The 20,656-nt window shown below is 38.3% G+C and overlaps 2 protein-coding genes across 4 annotated transcripts in view; one reads left to right on the top strand and one right to left on the bottom strand.

Annotated features, from left to right (window-relative positions):
- Positions 1 to 20,656, bottom strand: part of LOC129768435 (uncharacterized) — a 622,376-nt gene that overhangs the window by 215,040 nt on the left and 386,680 nt on the right. The window lies entirely within an intron of this gene.
- Positions 10,994 to 12,652, top strand: LOC129768440 (uncharacterized oxidoreductase YoxD-like). Its single transcript, XM_055770104.1, has 5 exons — positions 10,994 to 11,685; positions 11,751 to 11,823; positions 11,883 to 12,066; positions 12,224 to 12,346; positions 12,404 to 12,652. The coding sequence occupies exons 1-5, from the start codon at positions 11,149 to 11,151 to the stop codon at positions 12,468 to 12,470; spliced, it is 984 nt and encodes a 327-aa protein (XP_055626079.1). The 5' UTR covers positions 10,994 to 11,148; the 3' UTR covers positions 12,471 to 12,652.

The raw sequence follows: 20,656 nt of genomic DNA, 5'->3' as shown, positions 1-20,656 counted from the left end.
GATGTTCTGGATGCAGATGATGCAGAAACTTTCAAAGTTTGCCAAGAAATACATGATTTGGTAAGCGATCTGTTCATGTGGGACTACCGTGACTGTAAAAGGAGTGTCTACAAAAGCGTCTGCTTCCTCTATTGAAGCAACACGAGGGCCCTGCGATCTTCTTGCCGGATCTAGCTCCGTGTCACTATTCAAAGGATGTCCTGGAGTGATACGAATTCAACGTACCAAGGATATGAACCGCCCTAATTCCGGAACTAAGGCCCATCGAAAAAAATGGGCTATTATGAATCAGGCACTACGGAAACATCACAAGGAGGTCAAATATGAGGAAGACATGAAGAAAAAGTAGGTTTCCGTACAGAAAAGCTGCAGCCAGACGCTGTACAGAACTTGTACAGAACCTGTACAGCTTATGAGTTGAGTTAAACGTAAGGTGCGAGCATACGGTTATGGTATCGACGTTGAACGAAATAAATATGCCAAAAGATTATTAGGTTATATTTTATTGTCTGAAGGTTTAAAAAGAATCGGTACACAGGTAATTTTCTACAGCGTTTTTTCGTGAGGAAATTTAATGTGGGACACCCTTACTCACACTCACTTTCCTTTTGATATTCGTATAGTGAACATCGTTTGCTGAAGAGCGTATGCGAAGAAGGAGTTAGGAGCAGTGTTGCCACATGTACAGATTTATCTGGAAAGGCATAGATTTTTTCCTCTTTTCTGGTACAGATTCTGTACGAAACAGAGTACAGATTTCCATCGAAAAGCACAGATTGGTACAGATTTTTCCACTTTTGAAAATTCTTACATTTGAACAAAGTAACATTAAGGTACATGACGACTTTTACGCCGAAGTATCGCATTGTGCTGCTGATCATAAAAGCATTGATTGAGCAGTTTCATAAGAACAGAATTTCTTACAAGGAGCGCCTGAAAGGATTCGTGTCGGACGGTGCGACGTATGTTTTGCCCCAGATCAACAGATTGAATATTTTGTTTCAGGCTGAAAAACCTGGATTCAGATGCTAGAGGAAGAGCTGAATGATTTAGATTTGATCATTCTCACTAATATCTGCGCAGAATCTTACGTTGTTTCAATGTCCAATGCTATTAAATTTGAAGATCATTTGAATAGCGGCAAGAATTTTTAGGTTGGAATAGCAGTAGAAGAAATTATCAGAACAATGGACAGCGAAAGGTAGATCATTTCAAAGGATGTTTGTCGCAGTTTTTTCGTGGAGCTGATCAAACAAATGAGAAATAGATTCGATTTTGATGATCCGACGCTCAAGGCTGCGGCAATGCTAAATCCCAAGATGTGGAGAATTAATTACCCTAAAGATAAAATTACTCCGTAAGGAAATCACGCATCATCGCATCATCAAACACACGAATGACTTGCAAATGAAAATGTAGTATTTGTAGTAAAAAAGATAGTATTTTTTCAGGCTAAGTTTTTTACTCTACCACAAACATTTTCAATGGTAGGGGAGCCGCGGGTAAGACGGACAGTGGGGGTATGATGGACAGGTGGTTGATTTGTATAGTTGCATTATGAATTTCAAATTTCTGTTGATGGGAAAGCCTTGTACATGCTATTCTATAATATTTAAACCATCCTATGACTATGAATACTGATCAAAAGTGGAATAGAGAAACAAGAACCGAAAATCGAACATGATTCCGCGTGTGAATGTAACTTTTGCGGCTTCGATATTAAGCATTTTGAGTGGTTTAATTGCACAATTGAATTCGCTGATGGTTATATTTCGCTTTGTGAGTTGACAGAGAAGCGATATTAGGTATGTACGGTAAAGTAAATTCATTCGTAAGTGGTAAATTTAAATTATTGAAATAATTGCACTGGGGGGGTGAAATGGACAGTCATATCCATAATCACATCCAATGCATGATGGAAAGTGAAGGGAAGAAGGGATTGTGGGATGTTCTACTTTTCGGCTTGTTTTTATTTCAGTAAAAAAACATGGAAAAGCACATTTTTATAAAACATTTGGCCAGCTATTTCGAAAACCATTATATTGAACTGAAATAAACTGCTTTTAAAATTTTGAAAACATGAGTTTCCAAAGATACAATTGAAGTTTTCCTTAACATGTCCGTCTTACCCCCATCTCCCCTACTAGCAATAGCAAATCTCGTGTATTGTTCTCGTGAGAACAAACAATGAATCAACCATCTTCAGCTGCTTCTACAAACAAACGCAAACCAACCGCACCTTCCCGGGGCCACCGGAACAGTCTATCAAATAGTTATTTGTAATAGTTCGGTGCATTCTAGAACAATATTCGAACAGATTTTTATTAAAAAAAAATCGGAAGACAGACTGTGTGAAGTGTTGGGTGTGTGTTCAGAAATATTGGTGATGAAACTGTTTTAATCATAAAGGTTTCAAGCTTAATGCTAAATGCTTTCCAAATTGGCCTTTTTCAAGGCTATAAATACTCTCAGTTCATTCGTCAATTTAGAAAGCATTTTGATAGCCTTTAGGGCGCTAGCTGAATAGCTGATAAATCGTAAATGGCTTATTGGTGATTTTTTTTCCAATTGATCATTCAATTGAATTGAGTGAACTGGAGTCATGTATCCGAGTTGAAAGTGGCGATAAAATGTAGCACATTCCAAGCTGGATGCAAAGAAAACATTTTCTAGCGGTGAGAGCTGTGTTTTTCGGTGGAAAATTGAAGGTGAAAATTTGTTCCGTAGCGGTTGTTTTCGCTCTGGTGGCATCACACAACCAATTTTGCTCGGATTTCCTGTTGCCCTCTGCGAAAAATGCTGCATAGAAAAATTTGTGGATTATTTGTTGATTATTATTTATTCATGGATCTTTGGGAAACGGTATTTTGGGAGTGTAAGATATGTAATCTTACTAATAGTACCTGAAAAACAACTTGGATACGTTCACGCGTTAATGATTGAATGATCGGGAATTATGTTTGAAATCAATACAACAGGTGTGCAAGTGTGTTTATTTGAAAGGAAACACTCTCATATTACATTGGAATAAAAAAAAAGCTTTATTTGGTTCAAAGTATTTTCTATCGATATATAGCTATATATTCTTTCTATCTCTCTGCCAATTTGTTTATGCCACGCCGGAAGAACTATTTTTCTTCATAAGCAAACCATTTCTCAAACCATTTTCCCACGTTATCATAAAAATAGAAGCGCTTTGTATTGTCTCTTAGTAGTCTGGTTACACACAGTTATATATGAAAAATCCAAATCCAAGATGGTCGCAGTTTTTCGTTTTCCCCACTTTCCGATCTTCTAGATCTATTGCATGACCTCAAAAAGTATGGAGATAGCTTCTTGAGTCACATTCAATTGATCTGCTAGTTGTTGATGCGTTCCAATGTCATCTTCGTCCAAAAATGCTTGTAGTACACTAACCTGGAACTTTATCGAAGGTTTCCCCAAGCGCAACGAAGACGCTTTTCCATAAACCTATTTTTATTTTTTTTTAATCGCGTAAAGCACTAGCATTCAAGAGCATGCTCGACGTACGCTTCGATATATTGTGGTATTTTATACACTTTAGAAATACCGATAAAAAATGATAAAATTTTATTATTGGAAGATGTATACTTGAACGATTGTAAACAAAATATATAGAAGGGCATTTCACCTTTATTTAGAACAGTAATAGGGTGAATTGATAAATTTAAACTTGGTGACCCGAGTCTGCAAGCTGATTTGTGTGAGGATTTAAAGTCCAAAAAGGTTACCAACATAAAACTTGGATGGCGTGTTTATTTCGTGGAGAACGCATATCTCTCGTGTTATGCTACATGAGAACGCAGCGGTAATATCACCATGAAAGGAACCAGCTAAGTTTTCTCTATATCCCCTTTCACATATATTATAGGTTTACAGTTTTATTGAGTGACGTGGTAAGAATGTGTGTGTGTGTGTTTTTGTTTTTGGTTTGTAAGGGTTTGTATTTTTTGTGATTTTGATTCTCTTCCATATGTGTGTGCATATGCATGATGTTTTCTAGTGTTCATGGATGCCAGATTTTTTTTTTTTCAAATATCTTCTGAAGGCACGAAAAACTGTCTCTATGTGTCACCCATTTCTTCTCATGATCAACCAAATTACAATATTTTCATTCAGAAGCAATTATTATTGTGCTATTTGTTTTTAATTTGTGTAATTTTGTGTATGAAATAATGGCATTTCTCTGGTAGTTGGCTATGTACATCGCTTTATAACGGCCATTCGTTTCTCAGCGTTTTAATTGAATTTTTTGATTTAGATTCCAGATCACCGATATACATTATAAGAAAATATCATTGCAATGAAACTCCATATGTGTATAAATATGTCAAAAATGAATTTTTGTTGTTCTGTCATAGCGCTTTTTGTTTTGTTGTTTTGTTGTTCGTGTGCTTCAATTGTTCTTAAATTTTTTACTACTTTAATTCATTATGTATTTAATTATTTAGTTCTAGTTTATATCTTTATTTCTTGAATTCAATTGCGCCGTCGTGAATAGAGTTCGATAAAAAGTACTTCCGATGAATTACGGAATATATCACCGGTCCGAACTGTTTTAGAGTAAATCTTTCGGATACCATCTCAGTTCTTCTAAAAATAACTCTCCGTCGTCGCAATTGGAGTTCAATAAAGAATACGCATGACGAATAACGATTTGAATTTCCGCTCACATTAGTTTTATAGGAGTTCTTACGGTTACCTTCTAAGGATTCTCTAAGATAAAATTGCGCAATTGGAGTTTGATATACAATACGGACAATGAATAACAATATATATTTTCGGTCTTATTGGTTTTATAGGAGTTCTCTCGGTGGCCTTCTCAGGCTTCTAAAGTATATCTCTTTACCATCACGATTGGAATTCGATAAAGAGTACGCTCGATGATTAATATATATAATATATCACTGGTCCAATTAGGTTTAGATGATTATTCTCGGTTACTTTTTCAAGTTTCCCACAGTTAACTCTTCGTCGTCGCGATTGAATGCAATACAGTACGACATATTTTAAGAGTTTTGAACAGTACGTACGTAATAAAATATATAGCCAGTTCAATTATTTCTATAATATTTTTACATTTTTAACAGGTTTTAAAAGGTGGGCCGCGTTTACAGAATCACATCACTTACCGCAGTGAATCCTGATTTTTAACCTATCCCACTAACAAATATCGCTTCCATGATAAACGCTAGGGAACCACGCTATAGAGGCGACCCTTCTGTCCTTCAAGCGGCGAATATCATACTAACATTCCTTCCCTTCCCCTGGTGACTGTAAGGACGTGGCTGGCGTCGTTATTGACCATTTAAAGCTCGAATCACCGAAAATTGCACAACGAGAATGATTTGCTAGTCCCAAGCGTCATTCTGTGTGTTCTTTGTGCAATTTGGTTGGTTCAGTTCAATCACGGAGAGCAACTACGAATGTACAGTCTACCCAAGCTCAAGCTCAAGCGTAAAACAATTTGATAATTGGGTAATTAGGCATCAGTTCATAAAATCCGGAATGTTATGGCATGGTTTAATGAATAGGGGCTTCAGATTCTAGACATTGCAGTAATTAGGATCAGCTGAATGAAAAATCGTGAGAAGAATCTAATTTCATTAAGAGAAAAATAATGAAGAGCAGCTCACATCTTCACACAGCTGAAATATTTTATCTACTACCAAACAATAAACATAACATGGCAGACCATGATCAGTTGCGCAGCATCCAATATGAACAGCCGTAAAACACGTAAATTTAGCTTTTTCGATTGGCTCGCTATCAAGTCTGGCTGAAATATCATCATCATTTCGGGATTTTAGCCTGCTGCTACCGGCACACCGGCTTTGATCTAGAATCTATCCGAAGCGAGTTGCGAGTCGTATCCTAATAAACCAACGGCCGACTATAGTCTGGTTGACTGCCGACGGGACTGTATCGAGAGGCCCGGATTGGATATCCTGGATGCACATCGATATTCAAATCGTTCACGCGAGTGTTGAAAATGGTCCAACTATGATGAAGGATAAGAACGTGCAAAATGAAGCTGATATTAAAAAGCAGCCATTAACACGTTGAGCCCCGGATTGTTTTTGCTACGTTTTCCACTCAACCCACATCAAGAGTATTTGCACAATATCAGTGTCAGTCCCCGCTCCCAAAGGGATTTATTGAATAAAAAGAAAATAGTCAGAAATTCAACTAAAAAGTATTCACAAATCATAACACTTTCGGAAACAAACAACTTTGTTATACATCCTTATTTTGCAACTGTCAGTCACTCCAGTGCTTTTCAACGTTAGTCCCTAGAGAGGGACACGGGGCTCAAAGTATTCAATCCTACCTGAGTACTGCTAGAAACTTTCGGTCTCTGACTTTTTCACAATCGAGGAAAAATTACGGAATCTAGAAACACAACACAAAACTAGCCTGATTACGGATGTCCACAATATTCAAATAAATTAAATTATCTAGCTCAGCGTTTCTGAAACTGCTTCACTTTACGCAATCAACACTAAGAAGAACTTCGCTTGGAAAGTTCCCCCACATAAAACATCAACAATGGTGCCCCTCTCAACCTCTGTAGCATGACTGAAGTTTATTCCAAGAATCCTACCTCGGCACGGGGCGTACCTCTGCGGGGAAGGATACGGGTATTCCGTTCATTGATAGCCAGGCTGGAAATAATACTGCTGCTATTTAGCCCGTCGGAGTAAGAGAAGCGGTGGCACAGGTAAGTATGAAAACAATTCCAACCCGTCGCTGCCGTCGCCGCCGTTGTGAGATGCGAGAGAAGATGAAAACACTCACTAAGCGCCGAAAGTAGATCTGCGGCAGCCGTGTTTCGCTGGGCAACATGAAAATCGCGCGTCTCGGAGCTGTGGAGCATCGAAATAAATTCCAAACGCTGCCAAAACTCAACGGCATAAGTGCTTCGCTGTTTGAAATACGCAGCTAAGCGTACTAAGTGTCAATGTCTTTTGGGGGAAGACGGAAATCTACGGCCGTTTGCTGCATACGTAGGAAGCATCGACATTTTCTTCGCTCTGAAGGAAATTAACATTTTTTTTCCGAATCCTCCGTGGATAATTTTTTTTGCGGAGAGAGCGAAAAATCGTTGCAGAGCTTGTTTTTCGGAATAATGTGTCACTATCGCTGAATGGGATATTTGTGCAAGATTGGTTAAAATGTGAACATTAGGAAGTCAATTTAAAGCTAGTATTGCGCCAAAATATAAAAACTAGTTATGGTTTCATACGAGAGTCGTTCAAAAAATAAGTTTCAGTGCCTCAGAAATCGCGGAAAAATAAAGTTAGGACAAAAAACAAGGCTATTTTCGTAATCTTATCGAATAGTTGGCCGCCGAACGCCTGTTTCATCACCGTACTATTGTGAAGTTTTGGACCGATTAAGAATCGCGATTAAGAACAAAAGGCCAGGTTTATTGACGATAGGAGTGTTACGATAATGCGCGGCCCCATTCTGCTCGCGTAACTCAAGAGCAACGCGAATATCCGGCGTTTCCGACGACTCCCTTCCGAAGCGTCTGTCGGGCCATTTAAGCATTTCTGGAGTGCATTTCTTCAAATAAGTTTTCTTCTTTTGTGTCCCGTTAAACATTTTGTTGAAAAAATTTTATAATTTTTTTTCAGAGCAAAACGCTAGTGCAAACTTTTACACCACAGCCGCCACTGCGCACCTTTGCCCCACAAGCAATTTTTGAACTAATCGAATTTTTAAAAAAAGCTCTTAAACTTTCTCACAAAAACGAATACGCACTATCATCTACTCTAGAATGAAGGTTTTCTTGACAGTGTAGCTTCGAACTTTCTAGTTATTTCAGGTAAGTAAATCGCTATCTCCAAAACAAAAATGGATCAAAACATCGCAAAGCTCTTTTTACCACATAACTTTTTGCCACTTTCATGAAATGTATTTTGTTAATATGTGTGAGCTGCTGGTGTAATAATGTATCAAACGAATACACTGTTGTCCAATTTTTAAGTTCGTTTGGTTCAAAAAGGCCAATGCGCACTGTTGCCCCGTGCGCACCTTTGCCCCGCACTACTCTATAGTTGTGAAACATCTGAATCAGTGCCGAAAATATTCACGTTCACGACATTCAAATACGGCGAATTTCAGCATGCATTGTGTTGATAACCTACTGCTTAAGCGAGAATCGATAAATATGAAACAACACTATCAATGAACACCAGTGGAATGAACATCAACATCAGCTTGCCATGAAGTTCATTTTTCATTTGCATCTTCATTTTCGTCATGGTATTCGTAACGTAGAAATTGAAGATCATTGCGTATTCGTGAAAATCAAAGCATAACATTCAACGTCAACCAATTGAGAGTGAAATCGATTAATGGTAAAGCATGGCCATTCATCACTCAAAATTCTTGTCTTTGGCGACTTCGGTAATAGAACGTATAGATAAGTCTTGCTATGTTTTATGAACCTACTCCCGATTGGCCGGAAATGGCATACACCCCCTATTATATGGGCAATGGGTGACAATAACATTATGGAAATCAAACACGTTTCCAATAAAAATTCACTGCAAGCGATGAAGATCAACTTAACTTTCGTGATAATTACATTCAATTATTGACAGTAATGAAAGTGCCACAATGCAGGCTTTCCGAAATTCGTTCATACTGATTTCGTTCAATATACCAGACAAAGTTCACGCGTCTCGACTCATGTGTTATACTTATTATGACAGATATGGTGTTGAGTTTCAACAGAAGAGAATTCATGCGACACTGGGAAAAAGCTAAATCTTTCATTCGTGAATAAATTTTGATAATTTGTGGCACTGATCTGAATTAGTGGGTTTCAATGACATTTTGGAAGGGAAAAGCTTCGAAGTTAGTATTTTTCAATGTGTTATTATTAATTTTATCCTAAGAATTCATAATGATCTTGATTGTTCAACAATTAGATTAAAGCTCTCTAACCGCTATACAATTTGTTCTTTGACACCCAACTTCTATCTGTCTTAATTTCGCTGCAATATCCATATAAACAATTCCTGGTGAAAATTCAAGCAGAATCTTCAAAACATCACGATTTTGACCCCACTGTACATATAAAAGCCACTTAAATTTCGCCTTAACGTTGAAAGATAATTTTTGTTCGTGAAATAAGTCATATTTGAATAGTAATTTTTTTTTCAAATCGTATATAATCGAGTCCAACATTGTATATAATCAAATCACATATCATCGAGTCTGTATATAATCGAGTCCAACCTGTAGTTCTATAGATTAAATGGTATGCAACCGATGACCTAATAATTTAGTCATAGCTGCTGTATAGCTATTTTACTGCAGATTCAGCTGTTCAAAACTTTAATCTGTTTGAGATTCGATAACCACTAAAACTACCGAAGACGAGACGGTTTGACTATTATCGGAAATGTAAATCAGTTTTACAAAATTTATTCAAAACCACTAAATTGTTTCGCTGCTATAATTTATCTGATGAGCTTTTTATGGGAAGCACAAAATTTTATAGAAACAAAAAATTCGCCAAAAGGACCGATAAGAAATTAATCCACGTGACGATATCGTTCACCGAAAACTATAATTCCAAACCAATAAATTAACAGCGATCGCAACGCTGTAATTACACCCAAATTAGCGTTGGCTGAAAACATTTCATCTTTGGCACAAATAATGCTGGTGGAGGATCAAATGCGCAAATAATGAGCTGTTTTAAAAGCTTAGAAAAAGTTGTATGTATGCAAGCAGACATCTCTTTCTGTTTTCTTTTCTCATTTCATTTGGGATTGTGCCAAAAAAAACCATGCGACGTCAACGGGAATCGAAACAAGGCCGGCTGGAATGCAAAGATATTTCACACAACCACGCTATCCATATAGCTTCCAGCGCTGATATATAAAAGCGTGATAATATTAAGACGCGTCCACATTACGCCGAGCGGCAATGCCGCCCGGTAAAGCCGACTAAATGTGGACGTATCGCTTGCCGATGTGCCGAAAACCGACTCGAAACAAACCGAACCCAACCCGAAACAAGTGGGTCCGGTTCGAGAAAGTCGAACCAAAACAAAACGAAGTAAATTATCGTTGATGACATTGTGCTTCGTGTGTTCGTGACGGCTTCGTACATCTGATGAGGCTTTGGCTTCGTGCACCCGATGTGGCATCCACATTACATAACGAACCGAATATGCCGCCTGGTACAGGCCGATCATTCGGCATAATATGGACGCGCCTTTACACCTCATCATGAAAATGAAGTTGGAAAGTGTTTTCTAAGAGGATAAAGAAGAATATGAAGGAGAATATATCTTTCTCTGTCTGGACCGTGTATTTGGCAAACTATACGAAAAGCTTTCATATGCTTTCATTCAAATGTGTCTCCTGTTTCGCTCGCTCATATTGGCTCTAGCATATATATTATACAAATAATATACACGTATTGGGGAGTAGAACATTTTCTGTTATTTTTCGGCTCATTTAATCGGGATGCCATAACATGTGCTAAAAATTAACTTTGGGTGTAGTTACACATTGGTGCCATAATATCACGAAGAGAATGTGTGCAAACTTTCGTTGGTTTTCTTTACCATTGCATTGAACATCTTATAACATAGTTTAAACTCAGCCAGGCTGTGTGAACTCGCCCTTGACTGATTGAGCACTTTCTTTTCCGAGTTGATAATGCGTCCCGTTGTACGTACATTGTCCAATCGATGAATTTGCTTATTGGATAAAGCAAAAAAAAAAGTTCCACTAGCTTTGCATTTCCATTCCGCTATTCCGCAGAATTTTTATCCACAATCAGCAGTTAATTTAAATCGGAGCTCAGTGGATCCGTGGCACTTGCTTCGAGCTGCTCATTTCCAGACGATTTGTCAAAATAAAATCAATTGCTATGGTTTTCGTTACATGATGGAACACGAAATTGTGAAGCGAAAGTAATTGGTAGTCGTTACGGTCTTGTGGTCACCATATCCACACAAGTTGACTTCGGTCGGGTGCATCCTCTGAGTCAGTTGTTTTTTTTTCGTTTATGAATCAATGAAGTCTAAACACAGTACTGTAGGTGTTTCCGTGCAGTTCAGTTGACCGTTTGATTGTGATACAAGTGACATACAGGATGGTACAATACTTCAAACACAATGATGGCGAGTATGCTCAGGCCTCCCCAGAGCTACTGGATGCAAGCAGATTATCCAGAAACTGGATGGACATCCTGATGAGGATAGTGAAAGTGATGGTGCTTTTCATTCCAACTTTGGTCTATGAGGCGGTCCTATTTCTTGCCGGAATGGAGAAAAAATCTATCAAAGGACAAATTGCTCTAGTGACGGGCGGTGGCAATGGACTGGGAAGAGCACTCTGTCTGCAACTCGCCAAGGAAGGTTGCAATGTGGCTGTGGCAGATATTGATTTCATAGCAGCGGAAAATACGGCTCAACAAGTTCGCGAATATGGGGTCAGATCTTTACCACTCAAAGTTGATGTCGGCGTGCAACAGTCCGTCCAGCAACTCAAGCTGGACGTCGAGGCGAAACTGGGTCCGGTTGATATCCTGATCAACAACGCCGGTCTGCTGGCGTTGCTGTCCCTCTCGGAAGGCACACCCGAAGATGTTCAGCGGATTATCGATGTTAATCTGACGTCGCATTTTTGGGTGAGTCGTTTTTTATCGAACGATGCAAAAGCTTGAAATGACGTGGAAATTGAATTTCATTCCAGACGATACGTGCCTTCAAGGATGGAATGATGGAGCGCCGTCGCGGTCACATTATGGGAGTGTCATCAACATTTGGTAAATTCAAGGGAATGCAGTTAAAATTTGAAGCTGTTCATGAATATTGTATACTGTAGGAATCGTAGCCTTTGGTCGCGCTGTGTGCTACAGTGCGACAAAATATGGTGTTAGAGGTCTGATGGAAGCACTCAATGAGGAATTTTATGCGAATGGTTATGCGAACGAAATTTTCACCACTTGCCTATATCCAGGATTTGTTGCTACCAGAATGGAACTATTAGAATATCTTAATCAACAAGGGTAAGTGGTGTTGGATGGTTTCCTCGTAAACCATGTGCAATTCGATGTTGCTGCTCATACGCTAACTTCCGCTCTGCTAGGAGTGTTGGTTGGCTAATGGAGTGCACAGAATACTGCTCGACAAAGTGGATTTACATTTAATTGCAATCATTTTCAGCTGTCGTTTTCCACTCCAAACTCCAAACACGGTCGCTGAACTGGCGATCGAGGGTTTGCTACGGAACCGATTTGAAATAATTACATTGCCAATATATCTGCGGCTGGCTATGAAAATCTATCAGTAAATATTATGATTTCAAAAATTGTCTATTTTGTGATAACATTACCCATTTTCCAGCATAATGCCGGTTGGAGTCACTCGACTAGTTGGGGAAATATTCTCCAACAACGCGCCGCAGCCATGAACTGTGTAGAATCCATTCATTCATGATGAATGATGAACAACGATTATCTGCCAAACGTTCGGGAGAAGTAGTGATCCATATTTGAAGTATCAATATTTATTGTAGTCGAAAGATACTAAATACTCCAGTTAAAGAGGTGAAGCATTTATTAATTAACACACCCCGAGTTGTTCTGCCTTCAGACGGAGAAATAAATTATTTAACAATAAACATTTCAAGATACATGCTTGCAGTCACAACAATAAATCTCAAGACAGATAAGCGAAAAAGATTTCCGGTCGTTATTTTATTGAGTTGAGTTGCTGGTTGTAACCAGAAATCGGGTGGTTATTATTTGATTTATCCTTGTTGATCCAAAGTGCAACGTTTTGAATGAATTGATCGATTTCAGCATTTCAGTAAATTAGCACACAGAAAAAACTGGATAGTGTTGCGCGAAAGTACTCCATTCTTCAGTTAGTAATGATAGGATTAATGAATCTGAGACCTGCCGCAAGGTAGATGAGATTGAAGACTTTAAAAATTAAGAAAGAAGGAAAATTACTAAATAACTTTTCCCATGTCTCACATTTACAGTCAAAGTTAATTGGATGCGTGTTTCAAAGCTTGGGAAATTTAAATATTTCTCGCTGATATTCTAACTGATAAGATACAGAGTACTACTATATTCAGTAAATTGAGACCATTGAGAAGCGTTCGCTGTTGGAAGTGTGTTGTTCCGCGATAACACTGATTCAAATATGGTAATTCATTGAAAAATCAAAAAATTACAAATATTTCCAATATATGTGGCACTAATTTTACCATATATAGGGTTGGGGAAAAAGAAATGTCGTATTTCTGATCGAAATTTGACGCTTTATTTAACATACTTAAAATTATCCAATTTAAGTCAAATATGCGCCGTTTTGTTCGCAAACTTGTTGCCATTTAGAAGGCAAATTCATTATTCCCCCCCTTAAACCCCCCCCCCCCTCCTTATTTGCAAAAAACTCAGACAGCCAATTTTCGCAAGCCTCTTTTGAGGCCAACTTAGTATCACCAAGAGCGTTTTGCATGGACCGGAATAAATGATAATCACTTGGAGCCAGGTCCGGACTATACGGTGGGTGCAATAGGACATCCCATCCGAGCTCCCGTAGCTTCTGGCGGCTCAACAAAGATGTGTGAGGCCGAGCGTTGTCCTGGTGGAAAACAACACCATTCCTATTGATCATTTCTGGCCGCTTCTGGTTAATCGCCTGCTTCAAACGGTCAAGCTGCTCACAGTAGAGAACCGAGTTGAGGGTCTGGCCATAGTTGAGCAGTTCATAGTGGATGGTTCCCTTCCAATCCCACCAAACAAACAGCAAAACCTTCCTGGCCGTCAATCCGGGCTTGGCGATGCTTTGGGCCGGCTCACCGCGCTTCGACCACGACTTTTTTCGCTTTAGGTTGTCGTACGTGATCCACTTTTCATCACCAGTCACCATCTTCTTCAAAATGGGTCGAGTTTGTTCCGTTTCAGCAGTGCATCGCAGGCGTTGATTCGGTCTAAAAGATTTTTTTGTGTCAACTCGTGTGGCACCCATACATCCAGCTTCTTTTGGAATCCAATCTTCTGCAAATGGTTCGAAACGGTTTTATGGTCTATACCCAGTTCCTGGCCAATCGAGCGAGTGCTCTCATGCCGGTCCACTTGGATGATTACAACGATTTTATCGGTTCCCACGACGATTGGCCTACCAGTACGGGGTGTATCTTCGACAGCCACTACACCAGAACGAAATCGATCAAACCAACGCTGTGCTGTGCGAATCGTTACAGTATCGGGTCCATAAACTACACGATTTTTTTTCGGCCGCCTTCGTTGCAGTTTTAGCTCGCAGGTAGTAAAAACGTAAAATATGGCGAATTTCTTGCTTGGTGGACTCCATCTTTGACGCGCTATAACTTGAGACTGAAAAGGGCAATCACAATACTGTCAAAACGACACCTATAGCACAGATTATCGTCTTTAAATGGCCGTATAGTATGACCCGATGCGATAAGTACAACACAAGATATGTTTAAGTGTTGCCATATATTGACAATATACGACATTTCTTTCTTTCCAACCCAATATAATGCATTGTAACATTTGAAAAGGCACTGCTTTAAGTTGTTTAAGTTAAATAAACAGCGAATGTAGATATAAAGACATTGATCATTTAAGCAACTTTGCACACATAAGTTGGGCACTTTTGCAAGAAAAAATGTTTTTCTAACAACAACTTTTCCATGTTTTCTTGGAAAAAAATACAACTAATCATAATTTATTTCAATATCGAGATAGCGACATAGTGTATTCGACAAAGTTCTTGATCTTAACATGATATGGACCGTTATCGAAGACGTCAACTTTCTAAATTTTATATTTTTTTGGAATATATGGCATTTTTGAATGGAGACTCCTGGAAAAATAATGTTTTATTCATAATTTTTTTCTGAAAAATGTTATGAATAAAAACATTTCCTGGAAAAATAATGTTTTATTCATAACATTTTTGCGTGTGAATTCTGGCATTTGACATTTTATTGCATGTTTCTAAATAGAAAAAAAGGTTGCAGAACATGTCAATTGCGTCAATTCACACACGAAAATGCACAAGTCAAACATCAGTAGTAATTTTTCGAAGAAAACATGAAGAAGGTGTTGTTAGAAAAAACTCTTTTCCTGTAATAGAGCCCTTCATACGATGTTTAGATGACTTGTTTGTAATTGTATGAGCTGACCATATTATTTCAGAATTTAGAAATAAAACATCTTTTTTAAGGAAAATGTATATACATTCATTCCATGCCAAACCGATATAGTGGTTCTCAGATTTTCGTCAAAAGCGGTAAAAAAATGACTTTTTTCAAAAATTCATAACTTTTGAACCACTGAACCGATTTAGATGATAAAAAAATGGCCACTTTTCACGAAAATCTGAGAGGAACTAGATCGGTTTTACATGGAAAGACTGTACAAATTTTCAAAATATTAGGCTGTCAAAAAAGTCCTGCGGTACTTCCGCGAGGTGTCGATGTAAGCGAGTAGTTCTAGTTGTATTCATTGTATCGAGTCATACTATAGCTTGTTGGAAAGGTATTTTTGCTATAATATAGTCCTTGACAGTGTTTCGTTTGGTTAAGTCGTTCGTGAGTTATAGTGTCGCAAATATGGAGAAAAATAAAGAGAAAATCCGACATATTTTACAGTACTACTATGACAAAGGCAAAAATGCATCTCAAGCTGCCAATAAAATTTGTGCAGTTTATGGACCCGATACAGTTTCCATTTCCACCGCACAACGATGGTTTCAACGTTTTCGTTCTGGTGTGGAGGTCGTCGAAGATGCGCCACGCTCCGGAAAGCCTGTCATCGAAAATTGCGACAAAATCGCTGAATTAGCCGAGAAAGACCGGCATAGTAGCAGCCGTAGCATCGGCCAAGAGCTGGGGATAAGTCATCAAACCGTTATTAACTATTTGAAGAAGCTTGGATTCACAAAGAAGCTCGATGTATGGGTGCCACACACGTTGACGCAAAAAACATCTTTGACCGTATCGACGCATGTGAATCGCTGCTGAATCGCAACAAAATCGACCCGTTTCTGAAGCGGATGGTGACTGGCGATGAAAAGTGGGTCACTTACGACAACGTGAAGCGCAAACGATCGTGGTCGAAGCCCGCTGAAGCGGCTCAGACGGTGGCCAAGCCCTCATTAACGGCCAGGAAGGTTCTGCTGTGTGTTTGGTGGGATTGTCAAGGAATAATCTATTATGAGCTGCTTCCCTATGGGCAAACGCTCAATTCGGACCTGTACTGCCAACAACTGGACCGCTTGAAGGTAGCACTTATGAAGAAGAGGCCATCTTTGATAAACAGAGGCCGCATTGTCTTCCATCAGGACAACGCCAGGCCACACACTTCTTTGGTGACGCGCCAGAAGCTCCGGGAGCTCGGATGGGAGGTTCTTTTGCATCCGCCGTATAGTCCGGACCTTGCACCAAGTGACTACCACCTGTTTTTGTCCATGGCGAACGAGCTAGGTAGTCAGAAGTTAGCCACAAAAGAGACCTGTGAAAATTGGCATCCGAGTTTTTTTGCCAATAAGGAAGCGAGCTTCTATAACAGGGGTATTATGAAGTTGGCATCTCGTTGGGAACAAGTCAACGAATAAAACGGCGCATATTTGACTTAAAACAGATGATTGTAACTAATTTTATGAACAAATGAAAATTGAAAAAAAATACCGCAGGACTTTTTTGACAGCCGAATATAAGATTGCGTAGTCCTACGTCCTAAGCTGTTGTGTCTCGGGTACAACCCACTCGATTTTTTTTAATATTTTGAGAATGGCTTCATTTAGAAGGAGATAGATGAAGATCTTTTTTATTCTAAATCAGATCAGGATTCATAATTTGTGACTAAAAATGATTGTTAACATACAAAAATTCGAAACTTCGAAAATTCATGTAAATTCGATGTTCTACAAAGTGAATTTTCTACATGGCTTCTATTTTATATGAAAAAAAATTAAAAAACTAAAACAATAGATATTGCAAATTAATTTTTTTTTGTAAATTAAAAAAGAGTATTAATAATTTCTCAGTATATATTTTTCCACGCTTAAACATCAATACTCTATAACTCTTTCTGAGACACTATTTCGGTACGACTCATAGTTTTTGAGATATAAATTATCAGAGATTTATCTTGCTAAAATAGATACGCCCTTTATCAAAAGTTACACTTGTGTCAAAAAATTTCCAAATGCTGTGGAAAACTCACATTTCCTCCAATCCAAACTGAATATAAGCTTTCATTCGAATCAAAAATACTCATTTTTTGTCGTTTGTCGATTTTATTTGGAATCGCTCATTACCGTTTGTGTTTGACGTTTGCTTAGCGTGAGCATGTAGAATTTAACCGTTCATTAGTATTTGAATTTCTCTCGTGTTTCATCAGTTTTCATCATCGTTATCAGTTTACAGTTATTGCTTGATAAGTGTTTCGCAGTTAACTGTTAAATATTATCAAGTAAAATGTAATTTTTCTTCAAAAAATACAGATCGAACTTTTTCCCTACGATTCATATTTTGGACAGTTGAAATTTATGGTTCTACAAAGTGGGTTTTAAGGCTTATTATGGATGTAAAGCGTAGATTCATATAACGCACCCACATCCATGCCTCTCACGCTGAAGGTCACGAGTTCAATTCTCACTCCCGACATTCTTCCAAAAATGAAAGTAAAAGTGACGAACCAGCCAAATGAGTTGAAAATCACTATAATACAGATATAAAAAAAAAAATATAACGCACCCAAATATTTTAAAATCTTGTATAAGATTTATACATGTTTTTCAACTACAGATCAGCAAATAAATTTTCGGCAAGCTGAATAATTAGTGGGCAATGTTCAACTGAATGAACTTCTAACAAAAGAAACGTTCAGCCCTCCCTCTGTTGTCCTGTATCCTGGCAACTCATCAGGGTAAAAGTAAACTTCACGTTACTTTTAGGCCTTGTTCTCACTGTAGCGGGGCGTCAGCGTGGCTTGAGCGGGGCGTTTGACGCTTACGATTAATTGCGTGTGTTCTTAGTGATGTGTTCACACCAGGCTGACGTGTCGTGAGCGTGGTTTTGACGTGTGGCTGGCGTGCAAACGAAAACACTTCACGCCGGCGATATTTGTACTTCTCCGCTTCTCTCTTGCATATGTTTGCTTGTAGTGATGACATAATTTAAAAATTTTTGTCTTGTTTTATTTTTTACGTTTTTCACCCTCCGAGTTTTTAGCCGGATACATCGAACGATGTTGGAATATTGAAAAATAAACCAATTCTCATTCTTTCATTCAAGAACACACATTGAAAATTTTCGTAGAACACGCCGAAGGCACGAACCGTGGCGGGAAGTGAACACGCTACGCTCACGCCACGTTGACGCCCCGCTGCAGTGAGAACGTGGCCTTAAATTGGACAAGTACTGAGATGTTTTGTATGAAAAAGTAGAACGAAGTGCGAAGTGCGAAGAATGTGATTGAAATGACAAAGCGCCGAAAAACTTAAGGAAAGAAAAATAAAAACCGAGTTGAAACGGGAAGAAAAAAATGCAAACATTGGCTAAGTTGAGGGAGCAGGAAGAACGGAAAAAGGTGCAAAATTCAAGAAATAAAGAAGCGAAATCGATACTAAAGGATAATGACAAAATAGATGAAACTATATATGAAAAATAAAGAGTCAAGATTCATGCTCTGTGAGGGACTTTCATTAATTTTATTACTTTGAACAACAAATACCTTCAAATGTATAATTATTACTAGCTGACCCGGCAAACTTCGTCCGCCCAAAATTTGTTTTTGTCATCAATACCTTTAAACATTCACGTTTTCTTACTATGAGCAAGTTCATGAGTCCAATCGCAGAACTGTTCAATGATTGATCTTCTATTCGACTCCGTTGAATTTACTTTTCACTACAAAATACCTAGTATTTCTAACAAAACTCATCATTATAATATCAAATTATTTTCAGACACCATTCTCGTTCAAGATTTTTCAACCACTTGCAAATAACATGTTTCTCCGTTACATGTAATAAATGTTTTATACAGCAAATATGATAGAATAAAGACAGCTCTAAATCGGACAATTCCTTCATCGAGTTCTGCTCTTATCAACACATCCGGCGATCCTTTTTTTTTTGGTATAGATAGAAGAATATATAGAAGTGCGTTTCATAATTTCGCTAGCGCAAACATCAAATGGACTAACAGCAATTGTCACTATGTAATCGTAGAACATATGGGAATTTAATTTTCCGAATTTTCCTTTTTTCCTTCAGAGTTTTCCGAAAATTTTCATTCGTCATGTTTGGTTGGAAAATTTTTGCTTGAAATATGTGTAATATTTTTATGGGGCCCCCTCTCCATTCCAGAGAAGGGAGGGGTGTCATACCATTATAGGAACATTTCTCATACTCAAAAACCCGCACATCCCAAATTGTGCTTGATTAGTTCTCCAGTTATGCAGAAGTTTGTGTATCGTTTGTATGGCAGCCACCCTTAGAGAGGGGGGGAGGAGTGTATTCACCATAGAAACGTTTCGTGTCCCGTAAAACCTTCACATGCCAAATGTGGCTCCATTTGCTTGATATGTTTTCGAGTTATGCAGAAATTTGGGTTTCATTTGTATGACAGCCCAACCTTAGAGAGCGAGAGGAGTGTCTAACCACCATAGAAATATTTATTGCATCCTAAAACCTCCATATGCCAAATTTGGTTCAGTTTACTTGATTAATTCTCGAGTAATTCAGAAATTTGTGTTTCATTTACATGGCAGCCCCCCCTTAGAGAGGGGAGTGGAAAGTCTAACTACAATAGAAACATTTATTGCACCCTTAGAGGGGAGGGAGGGGTCTCAAACTATCATGAAAACTTTCCCCGGCCCCAAAAACCCCTACATACTAATTTCCATGTTGATCGGCTCAGTAGTTTCCGAGTCCATAAGAATCAGACAGACAGGGGAGGAGGGGTAGCCATACAAATGAAACTCAAATTTCTACATTACTCGAGAATTAATCAAGCGAATGGAACCAAATTTGGCTTGTGAAGGTTTTAGGGTACAACAAATGTTTTTGTTGGAACGGGAGTAAATATCCTTTTGAGCAATCAAAGACCGTGCGTTTTTGGTGATAATAGTGCTAAAAGCTATAATATTTATTGTAGTTCAAGGATTATACTTATCTTATATCCACTTACATTATTACTATCCTCCCTTTTAGTTTATATCCACTAAATCAATATAAATTTCAGGGGTAGACATAAATATTCTGTAATTCATTGTATAGACATGTTTCAATTTAAATTCAGTAATTTAACTTGCAATATAATGACTCACTTGGAAAATCGTGATAAATGTACGCTAATATTTTAGCCAATGTATAATTTTAATATTTTTGCGTACTCAGTTCACTACCTTGTGCCATAGAATGAGACTTTCTTTGTTTTCTGATATTTCGCTCCGTCATGCGTTGACAGATGAAACGCATCGTAATCGCGTTTCGCTACGACCAAGGGGGCTTACAATTCTCGAACCGTAGTTAGTATAAATCTCGGTTACAGTTGCTATGATGGTTAGACTCTCCACCCCCTCTCAAATGAAACATACATTTCTG

This window comes from Toxorhynchites rutilus, chromosome 2 (assembly GCF_029784135.1).
Source record: "Toxorhynchites rutilus septentrionalis strain SRP chromosome 2, ASM2978413v1, whole genome shotgun sequence".
Taxonomy (NCBI): Eukaryota; Metazoa; Arthropoda; class Insecta; order Diptera; family Culicidae; genus Toxorhynchites; species Toxorhynchites rutilus.
The sequence above is the reverse complement of the archived record's forward strand: the minus strand, read 5'-3'. Positions and strand labels throughout refer to the sequence as shown.

Coding starts and splice junctions, on each gene's coding strand:
- LOC129768440 (XM_055770104.1), top strand. CDS start 11,149: ATGGTACAATACTTCAAACACAATGATGGCGAGTATGCTCAGGCCTCC. Junction 12,067..12,223: donor GAATATCTTAATCAACAAGG/GTAAGTGGTGTT, acceptor AATCATTTTCAG/CTGTCGTTTTCCACTCCAAA. Junction 12,347..12,403: donor CTGGCTATGAAAATCTATCA/GTAAATATTATG, acceptor CCCATTTTCCAG/CATAATGCCGGTTGGAGTCA.